The sequence below is a fragment of the Xyrauchen texanus genome, chromosome 41 (assembly GCF_025860055.1).
Source record: "Xyrauchen texanus isolate HMW12.3.18 chromosome 41, RBS_HiC_50CHRs, whole genome shotgun sequence".
NCBI classification, from domain to species: domain Eukaryota; kingdom Metazoa; phylum Chordata; class Actinopteri; order Cypriniformes; family Catostomidae; genus Xyrauchen; species Xyrauchen texanus.
This window is the reverse complement of record NC_068316.1, coordinates 588,137-610,429: the sequence shown is the minus strand read 5'-3', so window position 1 is coordinate 610,429 and position 22,293 is coordinate 588,137. Positions and strand designations below refer to the sequence as shown.

Sequence of the window (22,293 nt, the reverse complement as noted above, 5' to 3'; positions counted from 1 at the left end):
CACACTCACACACACACACAGACCCATACACTCACAGACCCATACACTCACAGACCCATACACACACAGACCCATACACTCACACACACTCACAGACCCATACACTCACAGACCCATACACACACACACTCACACACACTCACAGACCCATACACTCACAGACCCATACACTCACAGACCCATACACTCACAGACCCATACACACACACACTCACAGACCCATACACTCACAGACCCATACACACACACACTCACACACACACACAGACCCATACACACACAGACCCATACACTCACAGACCCATACACACACAGACCCATACACTCACACACACTCACAGACCCATACACACACAGACCCATACACTCACACACACTCACAGACCCATACACTCACAGGCCCATACACTCACAGACCCATACACTCACAGGCCCATACACTCACAGACCCATACACTCACAGACCCATACACTCACACACACTCACAGACCCATACACTCACACACACTCACAGACCCATACACTCACAGGCCCATACACTCACAGACCCATACACTCACAGGCCCATACACTCACAGACCCATACGCACACACGCACTCACAGACCCATACACTCACACACACTCACAGACCCATACACTCACACACACTCACAGACCCATACACTCACAGGCCCATACACTCACAGACCCATACACTCACAGGCCCATACACTCACAGACCCATACACACACAGACCCATACACTCACACACACTCACAGACCCATACACACACACACGCACACACGCACACACACTTACAGACCCATACACTCACAGACCCATACACTCACAGACCCATACACTCACACACACTCACAGACCCATACACACACACACACACGCACACACACTCACAGACCCATACACTCACAGACCCATACACTCACAGACCCATACACACACAGACCCATACGCACACACGCACACACACTCACAGACCCATACACTCACAGACCCATACACACACAGACCCATACACACACACACACACACACACACACACACACACACACTCACACACACACACACTCACACACACACACACTCACACACACACACACTCACACACCCATACACACACACAGACCCATACACACACACACACACACACACTCACACACACACACACACACACACACACACACACACTGACACACACACTCACACACACACACTCACACACACACACACACTCTCACACACACACACACACACACACACACACACACACACACACACACACACACACACACACACACACACACACACACACACACACACACACACACACACACACACACACACACACACACACACACACACACACACAGAGCCACAGCCGCCCCAAATAATGAAAATCTCAAAGGCTTCATAAGAAATAAGGACGTGTAGTTTTAATCAAAGAGCATTCAAATAACATATAGTGTAGAAATTAGGACAGAATCATTGAACTAAATAAATGAAAATAAATGATATAAAATAAACATATATTTTAGATAATTTTTGAATGAGTTCCTAAAACACCAGTGTGAATTGACCAAAGCTAAAGTTGACCAAAAACAGAGACATATTTTATATATTTTGAAATATTCTGATATTTAAACATTATTTTAAAGCCTTGAAAGGAAATAATGAATCCCTATTGTATTATTCCATTCACAAATGCACCTTTAGAAATATGACAATTTATTAATTAATCGTGAAAGCCCTAAAACACACAATTAATAATAATCAGTATTTTTGCTTTGTTTTTACACTTAATCGTCAGCCAATAACCGCCCTAATCGGCTTTTAGAAGAACAACATCATCCACTAACTCCAGTTCTCCGTTACACACACGCTTCACCAGGGACCTTCTGCACATGCTCCGTGTCTGATGTCATCTCTCGGGATTCCTCTGTAAACATCTGAACACCCCTCATCTGGCAGTCTTTTGTTCAGTTTCTTCTTTATGAGTTACAGTTGATTTCAGTCACAACATGATGCTTTCTTGCTCTGTTGACCCGAACCAACGGATCAGTGATTCTTTGCTGCTTCAGAGATGGCCTTTAAGTGGCATTAGTCTAGTGTTGGTGGTCTCTCTCAGGTCCTGTGAATGTGTTGATTCCTCCAGTGCGGTCTGTTTGTTCAGTGTGTTGATTTGCTGTCTATTGTCTGTGTTTTGTTGACAGGTTTGTGATCCAGTGCACATGAGGAATGTGTTTGTGTCGGACGCTTGCGGGCTGAAGCCCTGACCGGGTCGACGCGCTGCAGCACAAATCAGGCGGTAGGTTCATTTATTTATTTATTATAGTGACTTTTCAATCTGTTCAAATAGAAATGAAGGTCATCATGTCATCATTGTTTCTTCAGACGAGAAAGATTTGACTGTTGCTGTGAAGTTTGTTGTTTAACTCCTAAAGCTCGGATGGACCCCAAAAATTGTCAATATATGATATTATATCCAGTGTTGACCAACACAATATTGGTGTCGTTTGAAAGTTTATAAGCTCCACTTTATAATGCATGTGGACATTATGACCAAAACTGGTGCTTTAAAATCTGCAGATAAATCAGAAGTGATCAGTTTTGATTAGGGATGTCCCGATCCGATACCTAGATCGGTATCGCATCGATACTGACGTTTTTAGACGGATCGGGTATCGGTCCGACGAGCCCGACCCAAATCCGATACTCTGTGTTAGTCATGTTCGTTACTGTCAAGCTTAAAAAATGACATAAAAGAACTGTTAAAACACCATTAAAGCGGTTCATATGACTCGTGCATGTTATTCAAAGCCACTTGAAGACACGTGATAGCTCTGTGAATTGCAATAGGCTGTGTTTAATAAGTAAACATATATGTTCTTGCACGCGCAGCTTCAGCGCGGTAGTGAATGGTGCTTTTACACACACGCGCACGGCTATTTATAGCCTTGACCCGTGCACAATATTTGTGCGCTACAAACGAACATCTCAGATGTAGATGCTCAGCAGTTCGGTTCACTTATAATATGGACTTAGAACGGCACTGGAGGTGCATTTAACCAGAATATAAATAAGAAGCGAATTAAACTGTGAATAAAAAGGGTGAGGGTTTAAAAGTTAAAGCTGTCATGGAGAGACTCACAGCAGAGATATGAACTCTGTAGGGTTTATTGAGCAGAGGATTGAAACAGTGATGTAAATATTGTGAGTAAATTCAGTTAAGCAGAGTGGCAAACAGCAGGTAAGTAATATCCAGACAGTGTATAGATGTGATGAAAGAGATAACTCAAAACAATTTTATGATACATGCAGGCAATAATGAAGACACATGATTGACATAGTAGAAAGTTCTGGAGTCTCAGAAATACTATCGATGAGAACAGGCACAGAGTGAGAAAGTGAGTGTGTGTGTGTGAGAGAGAGAGAGAGAGAGAGTGTGTGTGTGTGTGAGCGCGTGCGAAAGCGGGGTATTTATTTATGCAGTCATTGATTAGCCACTAATGATATGCAGGTGCGTGTAATCAGAACTCAGGGAGTGCCAGTATGCTAGTTAATAATAAAGTGTTTCTTAAGCTATACATTTATATTGAAATAATGTGTAGTTAACACATTATCTCTTCACATAGCCTATTAAAGAGTACACCCAATTATTTCCACACAATAATGTAAAGATATTATAAACTGATTATGTAAAAAAACAACACTGTATCGGATCGGTATCGGCCAATACTGAGATTTCCGATATCGGAATCGGATCGGAAGTGGAAAAAGTGGTATCAGGACATCCCTAGTTTTGATCAATTATAAACATTTGTGCACCGCAACTAACAATTACTTTTAAAATCGATTAATCTAACGATTATTCTGAGATTATTTTAATGATTAATCATCAGCTCTTAAATGATTATTCTGCTTGTGTCTTGACTTAAAAGGTTGTATTAAACGTGCTTACTATCAATAAAGAGGACAAAATCATCTTTTAAAAATACCTTTAAATGACATTCACTGAATTAAAGGAGAAAACTACTTTGATTTTTATTGTTTAAATAATTAAAACTGCAAACAATCCTCTTGTTACAAAGTGTTGTTGTCTTGTTTTCTATTTAAAATTGTCTATAAATCCTTAAAACAAGATACATTTAATTGAGGAGCAGCATATAAGATATTTAGTCTTGCTTTAAGAGGATGTATCTTATATATAAGTGTATTTCTTCACTTGTTCATACTTCTGCGACTGCAGTGAAGACTAAATATACTCATATTCAACATTAAACGCTCTAAATATCTTATATGCTGCTCAGGTCAATGCATCTTGTTTTAAAATTTTCGATATTTAAAAATATTTATATATATTAGAATGATTGAAATATAATATTAAAAATGATGATGAGGGCCTCCGCGCCGGTGGTGGTGAGCGTCTCCGAGCGCCTCCGCGCCGGTGGTGGTGAGCGTCTCCGAGCGCCTCCGCGCCGGTGGTGGTGAGCGTCTCCGAGCGCCTCCGCACCGGTGGTGGTGAGCGCCTCCGCGCCGGTGGTGGTGAGCGTCTCCGAGCGCCTCCGCGCCGGTGGTGGTGAGCGCCTCCGAGCGCCTCCGCGCCGGTGGTGGTGAGCGCCTCGCGCCGGTGGTGGTGAGCGTCTCGCGCCGGTGGTGGTGAGCGTCTCGCGCCGGTGGTGGTGGCGTCTCCAGCGCCTCGCGCCGGTGGTGGTAGCGCCTCCGCGCCGGTGGTGGTGAGCGTCTCCGCGCCGGTGGTGGTGAGCGTCTCCGCGCCGGTGGTGGTGAGCGTCTCCGCGCCGGTGGTGGTGAGCGTCTCCGCGCCGGTGGTGGTGAGCGTCTCCGAGCGCCTCCGCGCCGGTGGTGGTGAGCGCCTCCGCGCCGGTGGTGGTGAGCGTCTCCGCGCCGGTGGTGGTGAGCGTCTCCGAGCGCCTCCGCGCCGGTGGTGGTGAGCGTCTCGCGCCGGTGGTGGTGAGCGTCTCCACGCAGGACAGTGTTTCAGCCGGGAGAAGTTTGAAACTCTCTCGCGACTCATATAAGCGGCTCTGATAGCACTCACAAATGCCAGTTTCGGAGTTTATGCTCATTTATATAGCTCGCTTCCTTAATATTTACACTCGTACATATAGCGAGTAACAGCTAAGTATATGTCTTTGAAAATAACGTTGGTGTTGCTTAAATGCCACATTTTCGCTTATATTTTCATGGTAAATAATGGAACATAAACTATCACATATGATTATTTAGAGTCTGTGATTATCTTTCAATGGAGTCCACACACAAGATAATCAGATGTATAGATCATTAGATAATCCACATGAAGCACAATGTTACATATGACCACCAGGAGATGGCGCCAAATACACGACACAGACTCAATGATGACTCAAATGACACAGAATGAAACTCATTCTGTGAAATCTCATGACTAAAATCATGTCTGCATGCTATACAAACCTTTAGTCATTGTTGTGTTTGCATGTGTAATTAGTTCTTATGTACAATTATTATCTTTTATTTGTTTGGAGATGTTTTTGGACACTATGATCAATTATATTTGTAATGTTGTAACTTTTGATTGCTTTGTCGTATCAACACAAACTTTCTCTCGGATACAGTCGACATGATTGAGAACAACACAAAAGCAGTTTAGAAGTGGCTGCTGTGATATAATTGTAGCTCGTATGTTTTTACCATGTTATTAAATGATAACTTAATGGTAAATAATACTATAATTTGTCAATAAATGAGTTTTCTGGCCTCTAAAAATCATCACGTCAGCCATGTTGAATTATGCTTTCATATATGATAAACGCAATGATTAAAGGACAGGAATGTTGAATTGTGTGTTAAATCACTCATGGTGGTTTGTGTGTTACGTCATGCTCTGATTGGTTATAAATGTCTTGTTGAGATCTGTACACTGGACTTCAGATGGATTCTGTGTTTGCATCTTCATGAACATCAGTGTGTGTGTGTGTCAGCAGAGCGGATCTCTAATGATGCAGGGTGAGGACGGCAAGAGAAAGAAACACAGTTTGAACCCCAGAAGTGTATCGGAGGATTATTGTCTGCGCGTGAGTAACGATTAAACTCTTCTGACCTTCATCAGTGCGACTGTCACTGTCTGAATACACTGAACGATTTAATGCTCGTTTCTCAGGAGCGACCGAAAGAAGACACAAAAATGAAGAATAAAGTTTCCACTTCACAAGGTCAGACAAGAAACTTCTTGCATACTTTCAGCGGTTGAGATTGAGTGTGGCTGCATTTTGAAAAGGCTTAAACTCTTGATTATTGTGTGTTTTTCAGCCGTGAGCGGGAAGAGGAAGTGGTCGTGGGATCAGTACCTGGAGGATGAGAGAGCTGAAGCTGCTCCTCTGCAGATCTTCACTGAGGTACAAACAGGGCGGATTATCGACCGGGCCAATGGGGCCAGTGCCCAGGGGCCCTTGACTGTTTGGTAATCCCGTTTGGTAACAACGAACCGCACCCCACCCCCCCCCCTGTACTACTTTTGGCCATGAACGACGATAAACACACCCCACCCCCCTTCGACAACTTTTGGCCATGAACAACGGTCTTCCAGAAATGTGTCTTCAGTGTTGAAAAATTTGGTAAATCTGCAAATATAAGTGTGAGGGGTGCAGTTTCACCTAATGGCCAGAGACAGAGAATAGCTCATGTTTCTTACTATGTAAAATGACAATAAGTCATGAGGAAAAGACGGACGTCGCCTTGCTTCTCGCTCTAAAAGCAGCGACATGAGGCGCCATGTCCATCCAAATGTCAAAAGTTGAAATCATTGCTTCTACAAAAATCTTCAATAAAATATTCCGTAAATATCCCAATTCCCAATGTGCTCCGAGTCCTCGTGGTGGCGTAGTGACTCGCCTCAATCCGGGTGCTGGAGGACGAATCTCAGTTGCGTCCGAAACCGTCAATCCGCGCATCTTATCACGTGACTTGTTGAGCGCGTTACCGTGGAGACGTAGTGCGCGTGGATGCTGCAGAGAATGCCGTGAAGCCTCCACATGCACTACACCCAACCGAGAGCGAGAACCACGTGGTCGCTATAATGTGGAGGTTACCCCATGTGACCCTACTCTCCCTAGCAACCGGGCCAATATACACGCCCTGGATTCAAACTAGCAAACTGAAGGTGTGATAGTCAGCGTCTTTACCACTGAGCTACCCAGCACCCTCTAGACACCCTTTTTAAGCTTGAGGCGACCTTAGTGTGCACCTGAATTCAGAAAACACATTCACACAAGCTAAACCGTGACATCAAATAAACTTGTGTCTGTAGCAAAAGATCTAGTGTGAAATCTTGCTTTGATTGCATCACTGTGGATGTGTATTAATGTTCAAACTCAAACCTCCTGGGTTCATCTCATCACACACACACACACACACACACACACACACACACACACACACACACACACACACACACACACACACACACACATTCATCAGTCACAACTGGGCACAAATTCGGACCTGTAATTAACAGCTGTTATGTCTGATAGTGTCTCCGAATTGTACGTGTTGTTACCCAACTGTGAGTTTGACTGTTTTCTTCAATGCGGTTAATTATTGTATTGTCCTGTATTAAGAAAGAACTATAAATAACTCTTAAACAATGTGAACGTGCTCCTCACAGTGGCTGCAGCAGGAGCTTCATTGTTACAGACAGAAGTAAAGATCTGCAGAGTCATCAGGGTTTGTGTCATTGATGAGAGTTTGCCATGAGCAGTCACTGTGACACGCACATGCACATGCACATGCACATGCATGCACATCCTGCAGGGGGAGCTGTGCATCAGCGCTGCAGCTGGACTGTCTCAGGTGCTGTTGTAAAAAGTTTGACATGTCTTTCTGTCACTTGAAAGACTTTTATCTGTGTTTGAGGAAGAGGAGAACCATCCTTCAGAAGTATAGGCTCGTTATATGTGCTTTAATCGGTCTTTATAGGGACAACAACCCCAACAACAACTTTTGGGCCAGTTTCTATGTCAAATCCTGGGCTGATTGTTCTTCCAAGTAAAAGCTGCAGTCTGAACAGTCTGTCTTTATAATAGATCTGTTGTTCCTGCAGTGTGACAAAGCAGTGTAATTTCGACAAACTCTTTGATTTAATGTGATTGTGGCCGGGTGAAGGGCAGGGTCGTGATGCTACACACCCGGCCCCTGTTCAGGCTAATCAAACCTCCGAGAGGGATAAAGTCTGACTGGAGACGGCAGTGCGACAGAGAGAAAGGTGTCGGACAGCTCCCCATAACACTCTCTCGGAGGCTTGATTAGTCTGATTAGGGTGCCGGGTGTGTAGCATCACGACCCCGCCCAGCCACAGTGATGTTTCTGATGTTTGAGGTGTATTCAGTTATAAACTATGAGGGAGAAAAGAACAGAAGATAAACTGTGAATTATGCTGCATCGCTCCAGATAATCACACCGAAGGTCCGTTCACCGTACACAGCTGTTAGTGTTTGTGCCCGTTGACCTTTAGCGTGTCCTGTGAGCGCCACTTCTCTCGGGCCGCTTTCTTCCTCTAGGGATGTGGGGAGACATCTGCTCCCCTCGGAAACACAAGAGACGGTTTCCATAGGAACTCCAGAGCCGAAGCATTTATCTGTAAATGCCAGTAAACCATCTTTATGCTCAAACTCTTTGATTTGTGCTCTTGCAGTATCAGGCGTTTCCCAAAAGCCGGAATGGATTTAAAGCTGGAATGAGGCTGGAGGGGATTGACCCGCTTCATCCGTCCATGTTCTGTGTGCTGTCTGTGGCAGAGGTCAGAAACACTCTCTCATTTACTCTCACAGTTACATGTGATAATCAGGGAACTTATTGATATATATGGAGATAATTGTGGATTTTTTTTGATTTCTTGATCATTGAGAAATAAGGTTTTCCGAGCGAATGCAAATCTCTTTTAAAAATCTAGTTTAAAACACACAGTTTGTAGAAATGTAGTCTTTATATATAATATTTTGTAATCTTTGTATATGTATTGGGTTTATACATTTGGTAAAAAAACATTAGAAAAATGTATTTTCTATAAATGTATTTAATGACCTTAAAAATGTCAAGTGGTGTAACCATGAAGTGAAAGGTGCTAAAATGCTTTAACTTAATTCATCAATCATTAAGTTCTTAAACATATTTGTAATGGTTAAACATATTTTTTGCCCTCCTATGGTATTGAAAAATGGCACCATTTGGTACAAGCAGTGTGGTGTGTAAACATCGCCACTGGGGAGACAAAGGCGGTCGGGCGTGGTGCTGGCCCCCCACCCCCTCGTGTACCGTTCCGGCCTTCATAGGTGCTCACTAACAGCACTTGCCCCTACAGTCTGTTAAGGCTAAATGGGGGATCTTTGTTTGTGTGCGCGAGTGTGTGTGTGTGTGTGTGTGTGTGTGTGTGTGTGTGTGCGCGTGCGACAGTGCGTGCGTGTGCGCGCGTGCGTGCGTGTGTGCGCGAGTGTGTGTGCGCGCGACAGTGTGTGTGTGTGTGCGCGAGTGTGTGTGCGCGCGCGACAGTGTGTGTGTGCGCGTGTGTGCGCGAGTGTGTGTGCGCGCAACAGTGTGTGTGTGTGTGCGTGTGTGCGCGACAGTGTTTGTGTGTGTGTGCGCGCGTGCGTGTGTGCGCGACAGAGTGTGTGTGTGTGTGTGTGTGTGTGTGTGTGTGATGGCGTGCGACAGTGCGTAGGTGCAGCGTGCGTGCAGTGCAGTGTGTGTGTAGCGACAGTGTGTGTGTGTGTGCGCGAGTGTGTGTGCGCGCGCGACAGTGTGTGTGTGCGCGTGTGTGCGCGAGTGTGTGTGCGCGCAACAGTGTGTGTGTGTGTGCGTGTGTGCGCGACAGTGTTTGTGTGTGTGTGCGCGCGTGCGTGTGTGCGCGACAGAGTGTGTGTGTGTGTGTGCGAGTGAGAGTGAGAGAGAGAGTGAGAGAGTGTATATGTTTTGCACTGAGGATGAGTCTCACCCTGTAATTTCAGGGTTTTTCTGCATTGTGGCTGATTTATTGATGATTTATTTGACAGATTAAATATTTCTCCGTTATTTGGTCTTTCAAATTAATTTTCAATGGTCGGTCAGTTTATGACCGAGAATACCAAAGATGTCACTTTGTTTAATGAGCATTAAGACTTCTAGAATCAGTGAAGGAAAGTCACCAGGTGTTTCACTGCTCAGATAAAGGATCCATTTGATCCAAATGATGGAAACACATAGGAGGGTAAATCACGAACATCAAGAGTTATCTTAAGGTTATCGGACTTCAACAAAATATTCCTTTTCTTAAACATGTAAAAAAGATCAAACTTCAGTCACAGTCATGAGGGCGTCCTCTCTGTATGTTTTTAAGTCACATGACAACAGAAGGGGAACCTGCATGTTGGGTTACACCACATGACATTTTTGACATAATCAAAATGTCTTTGAGACATTTAAATAAAATGAGTTGCATTTCAATGTAGTTTCGAATAACTTGATAAATGCTGCTCTCAATAATCGCTGAAGGTGATCGGGTTTCGTCTGCGGCTCCATATTGATGGTTACTCCGAGTGCTATGACTTCTGGGTAAACGCTGACTCACCTGACATCAAACCAGCAGGATGGTGCGAGTCAACAGGCCATAAACTTCACCCACCCAAAGGTTCGATTCTGAACATACTGTGACTTTAATACACACATGCTTTTGGTTTCACTTTGGGCTGTGATAGAGCTGTATGTGTTTTCTGTCATCAGGTTACAAGTCCAACGAGTTCAGCTGGGAGAAATATCTGGAGTCTTGTAACACTCAAGCTGCACCAAAGATTCTCTTCAAAGCCCAAAGCAGTGTAAGTCATGTGACCAGCGTCTCCTGACATCACTCTCAGTCTCGGCTGTGATGTCACTTCCTCTCTCAGACAAATGACACTCGTCCTGCCGGGTGTTTTATTGCGTTATTCCCACGAGCCGACGCTGATAAAGGAATTCATGCATCTCTCTCCATACAGACCACAAACTCCTCGATGTTTGAAGTGGGGATGAAGTTGGAGGCGGTGGACAGGAAGAACCTGTGTCTGGTGTGTGTCGCCAGCATTGCAGATATCATAGACAATCGGTTCCTGGTTCATTTCGACAACTGGGACGACACTTACGACTACTGGTGAGAACCGCTTCATCTCAGTCGGTGTAACTCAACCTCACGCTGCTAATTAACATCTCCGCTTTATATTGAATTGGGAAATGAAATACTACATGATATATAATAAATATAAGATCTTTTATTTGAAATGTTTATTACTACATGATTCATGATATATGATACATTTCCACATGCGTGTTAATGGCCGTATCCGTGTACAAGAGTATTTGCCTTTGAACCTATTGTGCGAATGTAACCGTGGTAACGACTTTATGAAAGGATTATTTATTTATACGTAGATTATTTTTAATTTATGTTTATTTAGTTTTATTCTAATTAAATGTAATTGAAATGCGTGTTATTATATTTTATATAATTGATTTATGAAATCTGATATTGTAATCTAAACCAGCAATTTATTTTTAAAGAAATGTATTTGTTGGCACAATTGATTATTACTATAAAAGTAATTTCATGTAGTGGCCAAACGGAGATAAATATGCAAAAATAAATACATAAATTAAAACTAATTATATGTGGTGGCCAAACAGAGATAAATATGCACATATAAATTAAATATAAATAAATTAAAACTTATTTAATGTAGTGGCCATAGATACATCAATACTGAATGCATCAATAAAATACCCCATAGGGAATATTAAGATATATATATATATATACATTGATGTTTGAAACCTGATATTATAATCTGAACAAGCAAATCTGCTCCAACTCCTATATATATATATATATATATATATAACTATAAACTAATAATGAGTATTAACATACATTATGCCAGGACAAGTAAAAGAACAATAATCAATATGGAAATGAAGAATTTGCATAATGATGGTTATTAGGTTAGATGCAGGGTTTAATGTAGTTTTTAGTAAAGGATAATAACACTGATATGTCTCTGAGATCCTGTGAATACTAATGATGTATGTGACTATCGGAGACTCTGATTGGACGTTTAATATTCATGACTTGCACACAGACTATAAGAGATCATAAGAGTCTCTTCAACACTGATTAACACATGAAGATCTTCACTCACATGTTACTGACTACACAAACCACTCTCTCATCTCTCTCTCTCTCCTCAGGTGTGACGCGAGCAGTCCTCATATTCACCCGGTGGGCTGGTGTCAGGATCACGGACGGCCACTCACTGCACCTCAGGGTAAATCACCAAAATTGGTAAAGCCGCTCATACACATGATCATCATGCGCTCTTGAGCAGAGCACTCGTTTACCTTGAAGCACACAGCACATTTACACTGATATATTCAGACTTGTGTATATAATCAATTAAATCACCATGTTTTGTGATTTAATAATCACACTGGACCATGGGACCTCTTTTCCAGAGCTGAGAAACTTCCGGCAAAAACACGTCGAAACTGAAAGTTCTTTATTCAGTTTTCCATCAAAATAAAGTTCAGTTTAATGGAAAATATGCAAAGAAATATATCACTATTCTGTATAGCTATGTAATATTTACTGTAATAATAATAATAATTGTTGGTATTGTATAAAAGCATATTCCGTTATTATAATAATATTTAGCAATATCTCACTTTATGTTGTGGATTGTGCTGTGAGGATCTGTATAAAAGTTCTTAATTTGATCCAAAAAAATAAGCTGAATGATTATTATATTTAAATTTGATTAAAGTTTTAATAATAAGGAACGTCGCCTTGTTGTACCAAAACATCTTCAAAAAACTACTCAAAACGCATCTTTTCCAAGAGCATTTAACGTCACTAACAAAACAAAGAATAAAATAAATCAATTGCACTTGTAGATGTTTTGAATGCCATTCTGATGCTAGTGAAACTTTGTAATATGGCACTTTTGTACAAATGTCTCCTTGAGACGATTCGCTGATGTTCTCCTCTTCTGTAAGTCGCTTTGGATAAAAGCATCTGCCAAATGAATAAATGTAAATGTAATAATATTATATTTACATAGTATGAATAGCAGTGAGATTTTGAGATTGATATTATGTGGATAAATAAGGGTACAGTTCTAGATTCAACATTATTTGTACTTCAGACATTTGTTTTGTTGGACAAGTTAAATTAGCTTTATAAAGTGTGACCAAAGTTTAGTTTTCAACCATTGAAAATTGGTCAGATTGAACAATTTACACATGGAGCCATATTGAGGGCCCCATTACTCTGGGATTTAATGATGCAGGGACTTAAAAATGAAGATGCTGAAAGAAAAGTTTGTTCTGAATCAGAATATAAAAGTATATTAAGATATCTGTAATACTTCTGGAGATACAGTCATGCCAACTACGGAAAAACGACACAAAAAAGTGCTTTTCCCCATTTTTGGACTCACACCGTTGTCGTATAATGCGACTAGGGGTGCTGAAGTCATCTGATATTAGTAATGGATCTATTAATCTCTGTGTACAATTAAAATCATGATGCTGACACCTTTCTGAGGGTGTTTATTTGACCTGTAGTTCTGCTCCAAAATCATAAGTGGAAATTGTCATTTTGAGCCCCTCTACACAATAATGGATTAATCAGTAAATATTCATCTGTGGAATTTAACAACATAGGGTCTCACTAATGTTGATACAAAAATAAAAGTTTGTTCTGAATCAGAATATAAAAGTATATTAAGATATCTGTAATACTTCAGGAGATACAGGCACTCCATATATGGAAAAACAACACAAAAAAGTGCTTTTTCTCATTTTTTGACTCACACCGTTGTCGTATAATGCGACTAGGGGTGCTGTAGTCAGCTGATATTAGTAATAGATCTATTAATCTCTGTGTACAATTAAAATCATGATGCTGACACCTTTCTAAGGGTATTTATTTGACCTGTAGTTTTGCTCCAAAATCATAAGCGGAAATTGTCATTTGAGCCCCTCTACACAATAATGGATTACTCAGTAAATATTCATCTGTGGCATTTTATATTTGGCTTTCATCATCATTTATGTATTTCTTTGAGCAGTGCAAAAATGATCATTTTAAATCATTATACTTCAAATGTGTGTGAATGATTCATATTCTGATGAGTTTATGTTTGTTGTGATTTTTAGGACACCCCAATCCAGAGCACTTCATCTGGGAGGACTACATGGAAGACACGAGTGCATCTGCTGCCCCGAGTCAAGCGTTCTGTATGGTGTGTTTCTCAATGTTCAATGGACCGTTCTGACTGATAGATGTGTCAATCAGTGCGCTTATAGCTCATGTGAAGTGTTGTAGAGGTTCTGAAGATGTGTTGTGTGTTTATAGAGAAGTCCACACGGTTTCCAGGTGAACATGAAGTTGGAAGCGGTGGACCGACGAAACCCGATGCTCGTCCGAGTAGCCACCATCACAGACACCGAAGACTACCGAGTCAAAGTGAGACAGAAATCATTTCACTGTTCAAAAGACCATTTTTAGGTTGTGTTGAACCAAACGTGCTGCTACATGAAGGTCATTACTGGGTTAGAACATCTATAGAAACAGCTTCTAGACTAAAAGGCTTTCAGTGGAATCACAGTTTGGCGTCTGTGATTCGTACTTGTGTTTTAATCGTTCTCTTCTTCTAATCACCAGGTACATTTTGACGGCTGGCATGAAAAGTTTGATTTCTGGGTGGATTCAGATCTGCCTGACCTTCATCCTGTGGGCTGGTGTGCCAGGACGGGTCACCCGCTAGAACCTCCATTGAGTGAGTATGCCCGCTTCTTCTATATAAAAACATCTTGGTCACATTAAAGCATTTACAATGGAAGTCAATGGGGCCAGTCCATAAACTGTAAAATACTCACTATTTTTATTATATTATATGTTAACATGATTTTAGTGTGGTTAAATTGCTAATAGAGTTTACAGTGTTATGTCGTCATGGCAACAAAGTTGTATAATTGTCTGTATCTCTCCACAGATGTGGTTATTAGGTGATTTAATGACAGTAAAGTCATGTTCACACACATATTGTTCATGTCTTGTGTCTATACTTTTGAAACAGTATTTTAATATTTACAGATTAAACCCCATTGACTTGCATTGGAAGTGCCTCAGAAAAGTGGTAACGCTCAAATTCTGTGTATTACGCTGAAGTTGCATTGAATCCGGAATATTCCTTTAATGTGATGTTTATGCAATTATGCTAATTGATCAGCTTAAATGAAAATAATCCGAAAATGTGATGAAAATAATCATGTTTTACACCATATTATAAATTCACTGGGTCAGAAATCAATAGTGCTTTCATAGTTAATCATCCTGTTTCCATGCTGAGCGACTTCCCCTCCCTGGGGGTTGGAGATTGGATCACCGTTCTTTCCCCTAATGATGGTTATAGGTGTGGCGCTGCAAGTAACTTTCTTGATAGAATTAAAGAGCGATTTGTGATCGTGGGCCATTGAGCCAGACTCCATCTCCTCAGCAACCTGCAACCACCAACTATCCTTGCAGTGCCTCACGGCTCTCCAAACCTCAGAGCGAAGGCTGCGGTAATCCTCCTCATTCTCTGACGTGGGATGCTGTAGATGATGAGAGTGGGCCTGTCGCTTTTTCTCAGCCAGCCTGAACACCTCCTCCTTCAGCCAGGGTTTCTGAGGAGGTCTGGACCGTGTGGATTGTAATAACTATAGGGGCATCTCACTCCTCAGTGTGCCGGGAAAGGTCCTGGCAAGGATTATTTAAAATCGCCTTGCCAGGCACGCTGAGGAGAGACTTGCGGAGCCCTATGCTTGCGAGACGTGGACCCCCCTAATGGAACATCATCGCCGATTAGAAACATTTTGGTTGGCCTGCCTAAGATCCATCCTGGGTTTAACCAGGCTGGATTGTGTGAGGAGCTCACAAGTCTTTGAAAGATGTGGACAAAGTCCCATCGGTGAGCTCCTCCGGTAGGCAAGGTTGTGTTGGCTGGGTCATGTAGCCCGCATGCCCGGCCACCACATGCCTGCTTTTGTTCGGCCGGATAGAGGGGGCTAAGCGGGCGCGGCACGGGCTGGAGAAGAGATGGAGTGATGTGGTACAGGAGGATGTGGAGCTGAATGGACTTGCCGATGACTGGTACCAGCAGTGTCAAGATCGGCCTCTTTGGAGGAGGCTTGTGAAGGACGCTACTGGCCAGTTGGAGTGTGTGTGTGGCCTCCAACAACAACGGAGGACAGAGGAGCGACGCTCACAACAATGAGCAGAGCGCAGGGTGGCAAAAGCACAGCAAGTTGGCACAGTAGGGGGCACAGGTGGTCCATCAGCCAGTCATCTCAATCAGTCGACCCGTGTCACCTGTTGGATCTGTCCCGTGACCTCCTGCCAGCGGGAATTCGACACTTCACGTGGCCTTAACGTGCACATAGCCTGGCACAAGCCTCGTGGTGACGTCACCGCCACTTAGTGGTTAATGGCGGTTGTGGTTGTTAGTGAGTGAGTGAGTGAGTGAGTGAGTGAGTGAGTGTGTTCCCATTATGCCACTCTGAGATCACATGATAAATTACCCACCTGACCTGCAGGAAGTGATGTTTTGTGGTATTTCGTGTGATCTATGCTATTGTAATAACAGTGTGTGACACAGCGAGTGTAGTAACACTATATAAACTACAACTAAACACTTTTATTGGTTTTTGATGTTTCTCTAATGGTTGTCGTTGTTGTTTGTGAAGCTCACGCAGGGATTTCTGACCTGAAGAACTCCGTGACACAGGGCGTGTGTCCGACCCCGGGCTGCAGAGGCGTCGGACACATTAAAGGAGCAAAACACACAGGACACCACAGGTGAGACATCTGCATTTACACCGAATAATCACACTATACACATTCTGTCATCATTTACTCATTTACCAACTCACTTTCTACAGCGGAACATGAAAGGTTTAGCAGAATGTCCACACTGCCCTTTTCCACAATGGGTGATTCTAATGAAAGGTGCCCTGGTCCGACTTCAATCCTAAAAGCAAAAGTAACAAATATGTCATTATATTTAGCACTCTGAAAAGGGCCATTAAGATTATTTTACATTCTGCTGTTATACTCATGACAGTTCTCATTACCGTAATGCCAAAAAATCACCTGTTGCCACACCCAATCAGAGATGCTGTTAGCTTTCTGAAGTAAAATAGACATCCAAGCGGGGTATTCCTCTCTATTTCGGGGTAGCCGGTGCCGGTAGCCTCATTCACTATAGAAACAGCGATGTCCTCCGCCATTTTAAACAGTATGTGTCCAATGTGGAAACTCACAGAGTGCTGTTCTATGTAAACAATGACTTACGGATTCACTTTACGTCACCAACTGGCTCATATTACACACAAAAATGACCTTTTGCCACCACCTGCTGGATAACATATGTAATGTCAAAAATAAAGCCAGTAACTCCTTACAGAAACACTTTAGTTTAGAACAGCATGAAGCTGAGTGATACACACACAGTGAAGCATCCGAGTGCTGATGCTGTCACACCATATCTCTCGTCCAATCAGATTCAAGGACCGTAACTAACTGTGGTATATTAAATTATATTGTCTACGCACTTTCCAGAAACGATAAAAAAATGCGGCTTTCGAAATATGTGTTCATTGTATCGAGCCAAGAGTTCAACGTGTGACGTTTCAATCTTCTATTGGTCATGCGTGCTCTCGTCGTACAGATGCGTGGTTACAATACACAGCGCGGGACTACATTTACTTGCACGATGATGCATTTTCTGTGTTTTCATGTTCTTGCACTTTTATTTGCAATGCAAAGCTGTGGTTCGGTCAGTGTAGCTAGTCTTATATAGTAGCCTAAACACATCTAGAAACATTATTTATTACAGCACAGAAAGTCTGGAACATGCCACCCAATAGATTTAGATTTTGGCAAAATAATCGAGCGGAGCGGATCCCTCGCGTGAGTGGTGCAATGGACTGCGATCAGCTCTTCAGTCAGCATTGTGTAAGCAAGCGGCACCCTCTAGCGGTATGGACAGCATTTCCCATGATCCATTACAGCACTATAGAACTTAAACTGCATTTTGTTCCTTTGGTAACTTTTCATTTGAACTGATGTGGTGGAGATTTCCGTTGAACTGCCCAACATAATGTTTGCATAACATGTACTTGTGATGTTCTAAAATGTATATCGGTGTATGCCATACATGGTACATTGTGCGAAGACATTTCGTTCTACTCTGCATGTGGAAAGTTCAGGTTTGGTGAACTCTGGACTGCGAATCCGTGACGTGTGACAAGAAGACGCGTGTCCAATAGAAGATTGAAGCGGCACACACTAACCTCTTGGCTCTAAAGCCGCGTGTTTCGTTGATACCGGAAAGTGCGTTGAAAATAATAATATAATGTTGTTTGTTATTTGTGATGTAATATTTACTTACACCACAAGCCCTACCTCATCATATGACATCATATCCTGGTTGCTTGCCACCCCTTCAGATGGGAAGCATATTTAGTAAGTGCCATGAACGTGAAATGAATATCATTAACTTTGCTCGAACTCACAGGTTTGTAACAACATGAGAGTGAGTAAATGATGGAACTAAAACCTTTCTGCAAGGCAAGTAGGATTTGCTGTCTTATTCAGCTGTTATCTGTGATGTTCAGGGAGTTTTGTAAGGTCTCAGCCGTTGGATTTGGATTTGAAGGTTCTCCTGGACGCAGTTCAGAGATGAGACACCCGCACCTCCTGCCAAAAATATGTCACGATGAGGGTCACGGTTTAAACAAATCACTCATTTCTCCAGTTAAACTCGCTGATGTGTGGCAAAGCTTCACATCTGATCGGGGTTTTGATAGAAGCTGTTCACAGGGTCAGTTTAGTGCTGCTGTGTTTGACCTTCACTGCCGTCCGCTCACAGATGAGCTCTACACGAGCACTTCGACCGTGACCCCGATGACCCAGACATCTGTAGCTTTTGTGCTGCGGGCTGCGACACTTGACTCTGCAATCTCTCCCTGTTCCTGTAGCTCACCTTTACTATCATATAATCACGCTAACCAGTCGTGCACGCGGCGTTTGTAATAACCCGTTCTTCATAAAAGGATGCAATCTATTTTTAGAAAGCCACGTTTGATTACACCGAGCGAGAGACTACTCGCTACTCTTCAGCAAGTTCCTCTCAGCTTGAGAACGGAATTGGAGTGCTAATTTGCATCCAATTTGCATGCATTTGCATACATGTATCTCAACACTGGCTGTTTAGGTAGTATCGTACAGGTGAACAGTACAGGTGAAGAGTACAGGTGAAGAGTACAGGTGAACAGTACAGGTGAAGAGTACAGGTGAAGAGTACAGGTGAAGAGTACAGGTGAAGAGTACAGGTGAAGAGTACAGGTGAAGAGTACAGGTGAACGGTACAGGTGAAGGGTACAGGTGAAGAGTACAGGTGAAGAGTACAGGTGAAGAGTACAGGTGAAGAGTACAGGTGAAGAGTACAGGTGAACGGTACAGGTGAAGGGTACAGGTGAAGGGTACAGGTGAAGAGTACAGGTGAAGAGTACAGGTGAAGTGTACAGGTGAAGGGTACAGGTGAAGGGTACAGGTGAAGGGTACAGGTGAAGGGTACAGGTGAAGGGTACAGGTGAAGGGTACAGGTGAAGGGTACAGGTGAAGAGTACAGGTGAAGGGTACAGGTGAAGGGTACAGGTGAAGGGTACAGGTGAAGGGTACAGGTGAAGGGTACAGGTGAAGGGTACAGGTGAAGGGTACAGGTGAAGAGTACAGGTGAAGGGTACAGGTGAAGGGTACAGGTGAAGGGTACAGGTGAAGGGTACAGGTGAAGGGTACAGGTGAAGGGTACAGGTGAAGGGTACAGGTGAAGAGTACAGGTGAAGAGTACAGGTGAAGGGTACAGGTGAAGGGTACAGGTGAAGGGTACAGGTGAAGGGTACAGGTGAAGGGTACAGGTGAAGAGTACAGGTGAAGGGTACAGGTGAAGGGTACAGGTGAACGGTACAGGTGAAGGGTACAGGTGAAGGGTACAGGTGAAGGGTACAGGTGAAGGGTACAGGTGAAGGGTACAGGTGAAGGGTACAGGTGAAGGGTACAGGTGAAGGGTACAGGTGAAGGGTACAGGTGAACGGTACAGGTGAAGAGTACAGGTGAAGAGTACAGGTGAAGAGTACAGGTGAGGCATTATTTCAGGATTATTTATCTGCAACTTTGAAACAGTTTAGTTTAGATTTGTCTCCCTTTGTTAAGCGTCCTCTAGAGTTTAAATGAGTTTGACACTCAGTGGCTGTATTACAATAATAAATACACCTGAATAAAAACATAATTTAACTTGCATATTAATGTGGGTGATTAAATGTTGAAAGCCAGTTTATAATCTTCTCTTGCTTTGTTTTGTTAATTAAACTTCATTATAGACGAGCTAACCCATTATACATTAGATTAGGTTTAGATGGGCAAGAAGGAGGTGAGAAATGGCTTAACAATATAAATAATATTTAACTAAATATTTCTGTATATTTAATACATGCATTTAAAAGTTTGTTTTTTTCAATAAAATAATATGCAAAATGTTAACCAAGCACAAGTTGCTTATATTCAGCCAATACTCTTTTTAAAACATCAGTAACAATATAATCATTACTGTCACTTTTACTTTATTAAAATCAGCAGATTTCACATAAAAAAAATGAGGCATATAATACAAAAAAGGACATTTTGGGGAAAAAAAACAAATATTTTGTGCCCGGAAATGTCCAGGTGGCAACAGACATCTAGTACACTGTAGACAACAGGATATCCGCCAATTTTTTTGATTATGTTAATAATTCAAAGGCTTTAGAAAATAGCGTCAGATGTGATACAGGCGGCATATAGGGTTAAAGCAATGCAAATCATTTTCTCAGTTCTCAGTTGCCTCCGCGTCTGAGACCGTCAATCCGCAAATCTTATCACGTGACGTGTTGAGCGTGTTACCGTGGAGACGTAGCGCGTGTGGAGGCTTCACGCTATTCTCCGCAGCATCCACGCACAACTCACCACACGCCCCACCGAGAGCGAGAACCACATTATAGTGACCACGAGGGGGTTACCCCATGTGACTCTACCCTCCCTAGCAACCGGGCCAATTTTGGTTGCTAAGGAGACCTGACTGGAGTCACTCACCACACACCCCACCGAGAGCGAGAACCACATTATAGTGACCACGAGGAGGTTACCCCATGTGACTCTACCCTCCCTAGCAACCGGGTCAATTTGGTTGCTAAGGAGACCTGACTGGAGTCACTCAGCACGCCCTGGATTCAAACTCACGACTCCAGGTGTGATAGTCAGCGTCAATACTCGCCGAGATGGCCAGACCACCGGTACCTCTCAGTATTAAATTAAGTATATTTGTAATCGCCATTTCTCCCGATTCATCCGCCATCTTGGATTTCGCAGTGCATTGTGGAATTGTGTTCTTCATCAGTCGTTCGTGGATTTATGGGTTGAGTTGAGGATATCTGAGCGAGTGTGACGCAGTGGATTTGTTGAGTGTAATAACAGCATCATGTCAGATATAAAACTACACGTGTTCATCATCCAGCACACGTGATCTCAGATGGACTCGAGCGTTTAACAGTGCTCATATGAGCGCAGAACTCTCCATTGGTTCCTTATAGAAGGCGCTGAATGGTTTTAATGCTCTAGTTAAATTTGTCACCATTAAATTCATGAGGCGTTCTTTTAGAGCTCTGAACGGAGGCTGCTTTATAGTTTAATGGACTGTTCAGATGTGGACCACAACTTCAGTCTGATATTATTGTATTCAGTATTTGGTTACACTTCAGAGAGTGTATGAGACTGAGGAGGCAGACAGAGCGCAATCCTCCTATCAATCATTTATCTCTCTTTCTCTAAGTGCCTTCGGATGCCCATACTCTGACATGAACATGAAGAAAGACGTGATGCTGCCTGACCGTCTTGGAGGAGAGAAGCAGATCACATTCATCCCTGTGCAGTTTGTCCAGAAGACCAAACGCTTGTGTCCAGATGAGGAAGCGGAGGACGAGAATGAAGAGGAGAATGTTGATAACAGGTGTGGACTGTTTACTAGCAGTGACATGCTAAACCTGTAATCATGGTGATGACATGTCACACATTCAGTCTGTGTCAGACTCCATTGGTATGATCGAGAAGGCGTGCTTCCTTTTTTAAAAGCTAGTATGCAGTGTGTACCACATGTGT

The 22,293-nt window shown here is 42.8% G+C and overlaps 1 protein-coding gene across 1 annotated transcript in view; it reads left to right on the top strand.

The window, feature by feature from the left end:
* The window catches only part of LOC127634607 (lethal(3)malignant brain tumor-like protein 4), an 88,718-nt gene that overhangs the window by 22,938 nt on the left and 43,487 nt on the right, over window positions 1-22,293 (top strand). Inside the window, exons 2-15 of the mRNA XM_052114217.1 lie at window positions 2,216-2,310; window positions 5,990-6,079; window positions 6,166-6,217; window positions 6,315-6,400; window positions 8,695-8,799; window positions 10,527-10,662; window positions 10,755-10,846; window positions 11,006-11,157; window positions 12,249-12,325; window positions 14,217-14,302; window positions 14,416-14,526; window positions 14,725-14,839; window positions 16,788-16,899; window positions 21,968-22,144. Of these exons, the coding sequence (XP_051970177.1) occupies window positions 6,002-6,079; window positions 6,166-6,217; window positions 6,315-6,400; window positions 8,695-8,799; window positions 10,527-10,662; window positions 10,755-10,846; window positions 11,006-11,157; window positions 12,249-12,325; window positions 14,217-14,302; window positions 14,416-14,526; window positions 14,725-14,839; window positions 16,788-16,899; window positions 21,968-22,144 (1,379 nt within the window). The 5' untranslated portion in view covers window positions 2,216-2,310; window positions 5,990-6,001. The remainder of the gene's footprint in view (window positions 1-2,215; window positions 2,311-5,989; window positions 6,080-6,165; window positions 6,218-6,314; window positions 6,401-8,694; window positions 8,800-10,526; window positions 10,663-10,754; window positions 10,847-11,005; window positions 11,158-12,248; window positions 12,326-14,216; window positions 14,303-14,415; window positions 14,527-14,724; window positions 14,840-16,787; window positions 16,900-21,967; window positions 22,145-22,293) is intronic.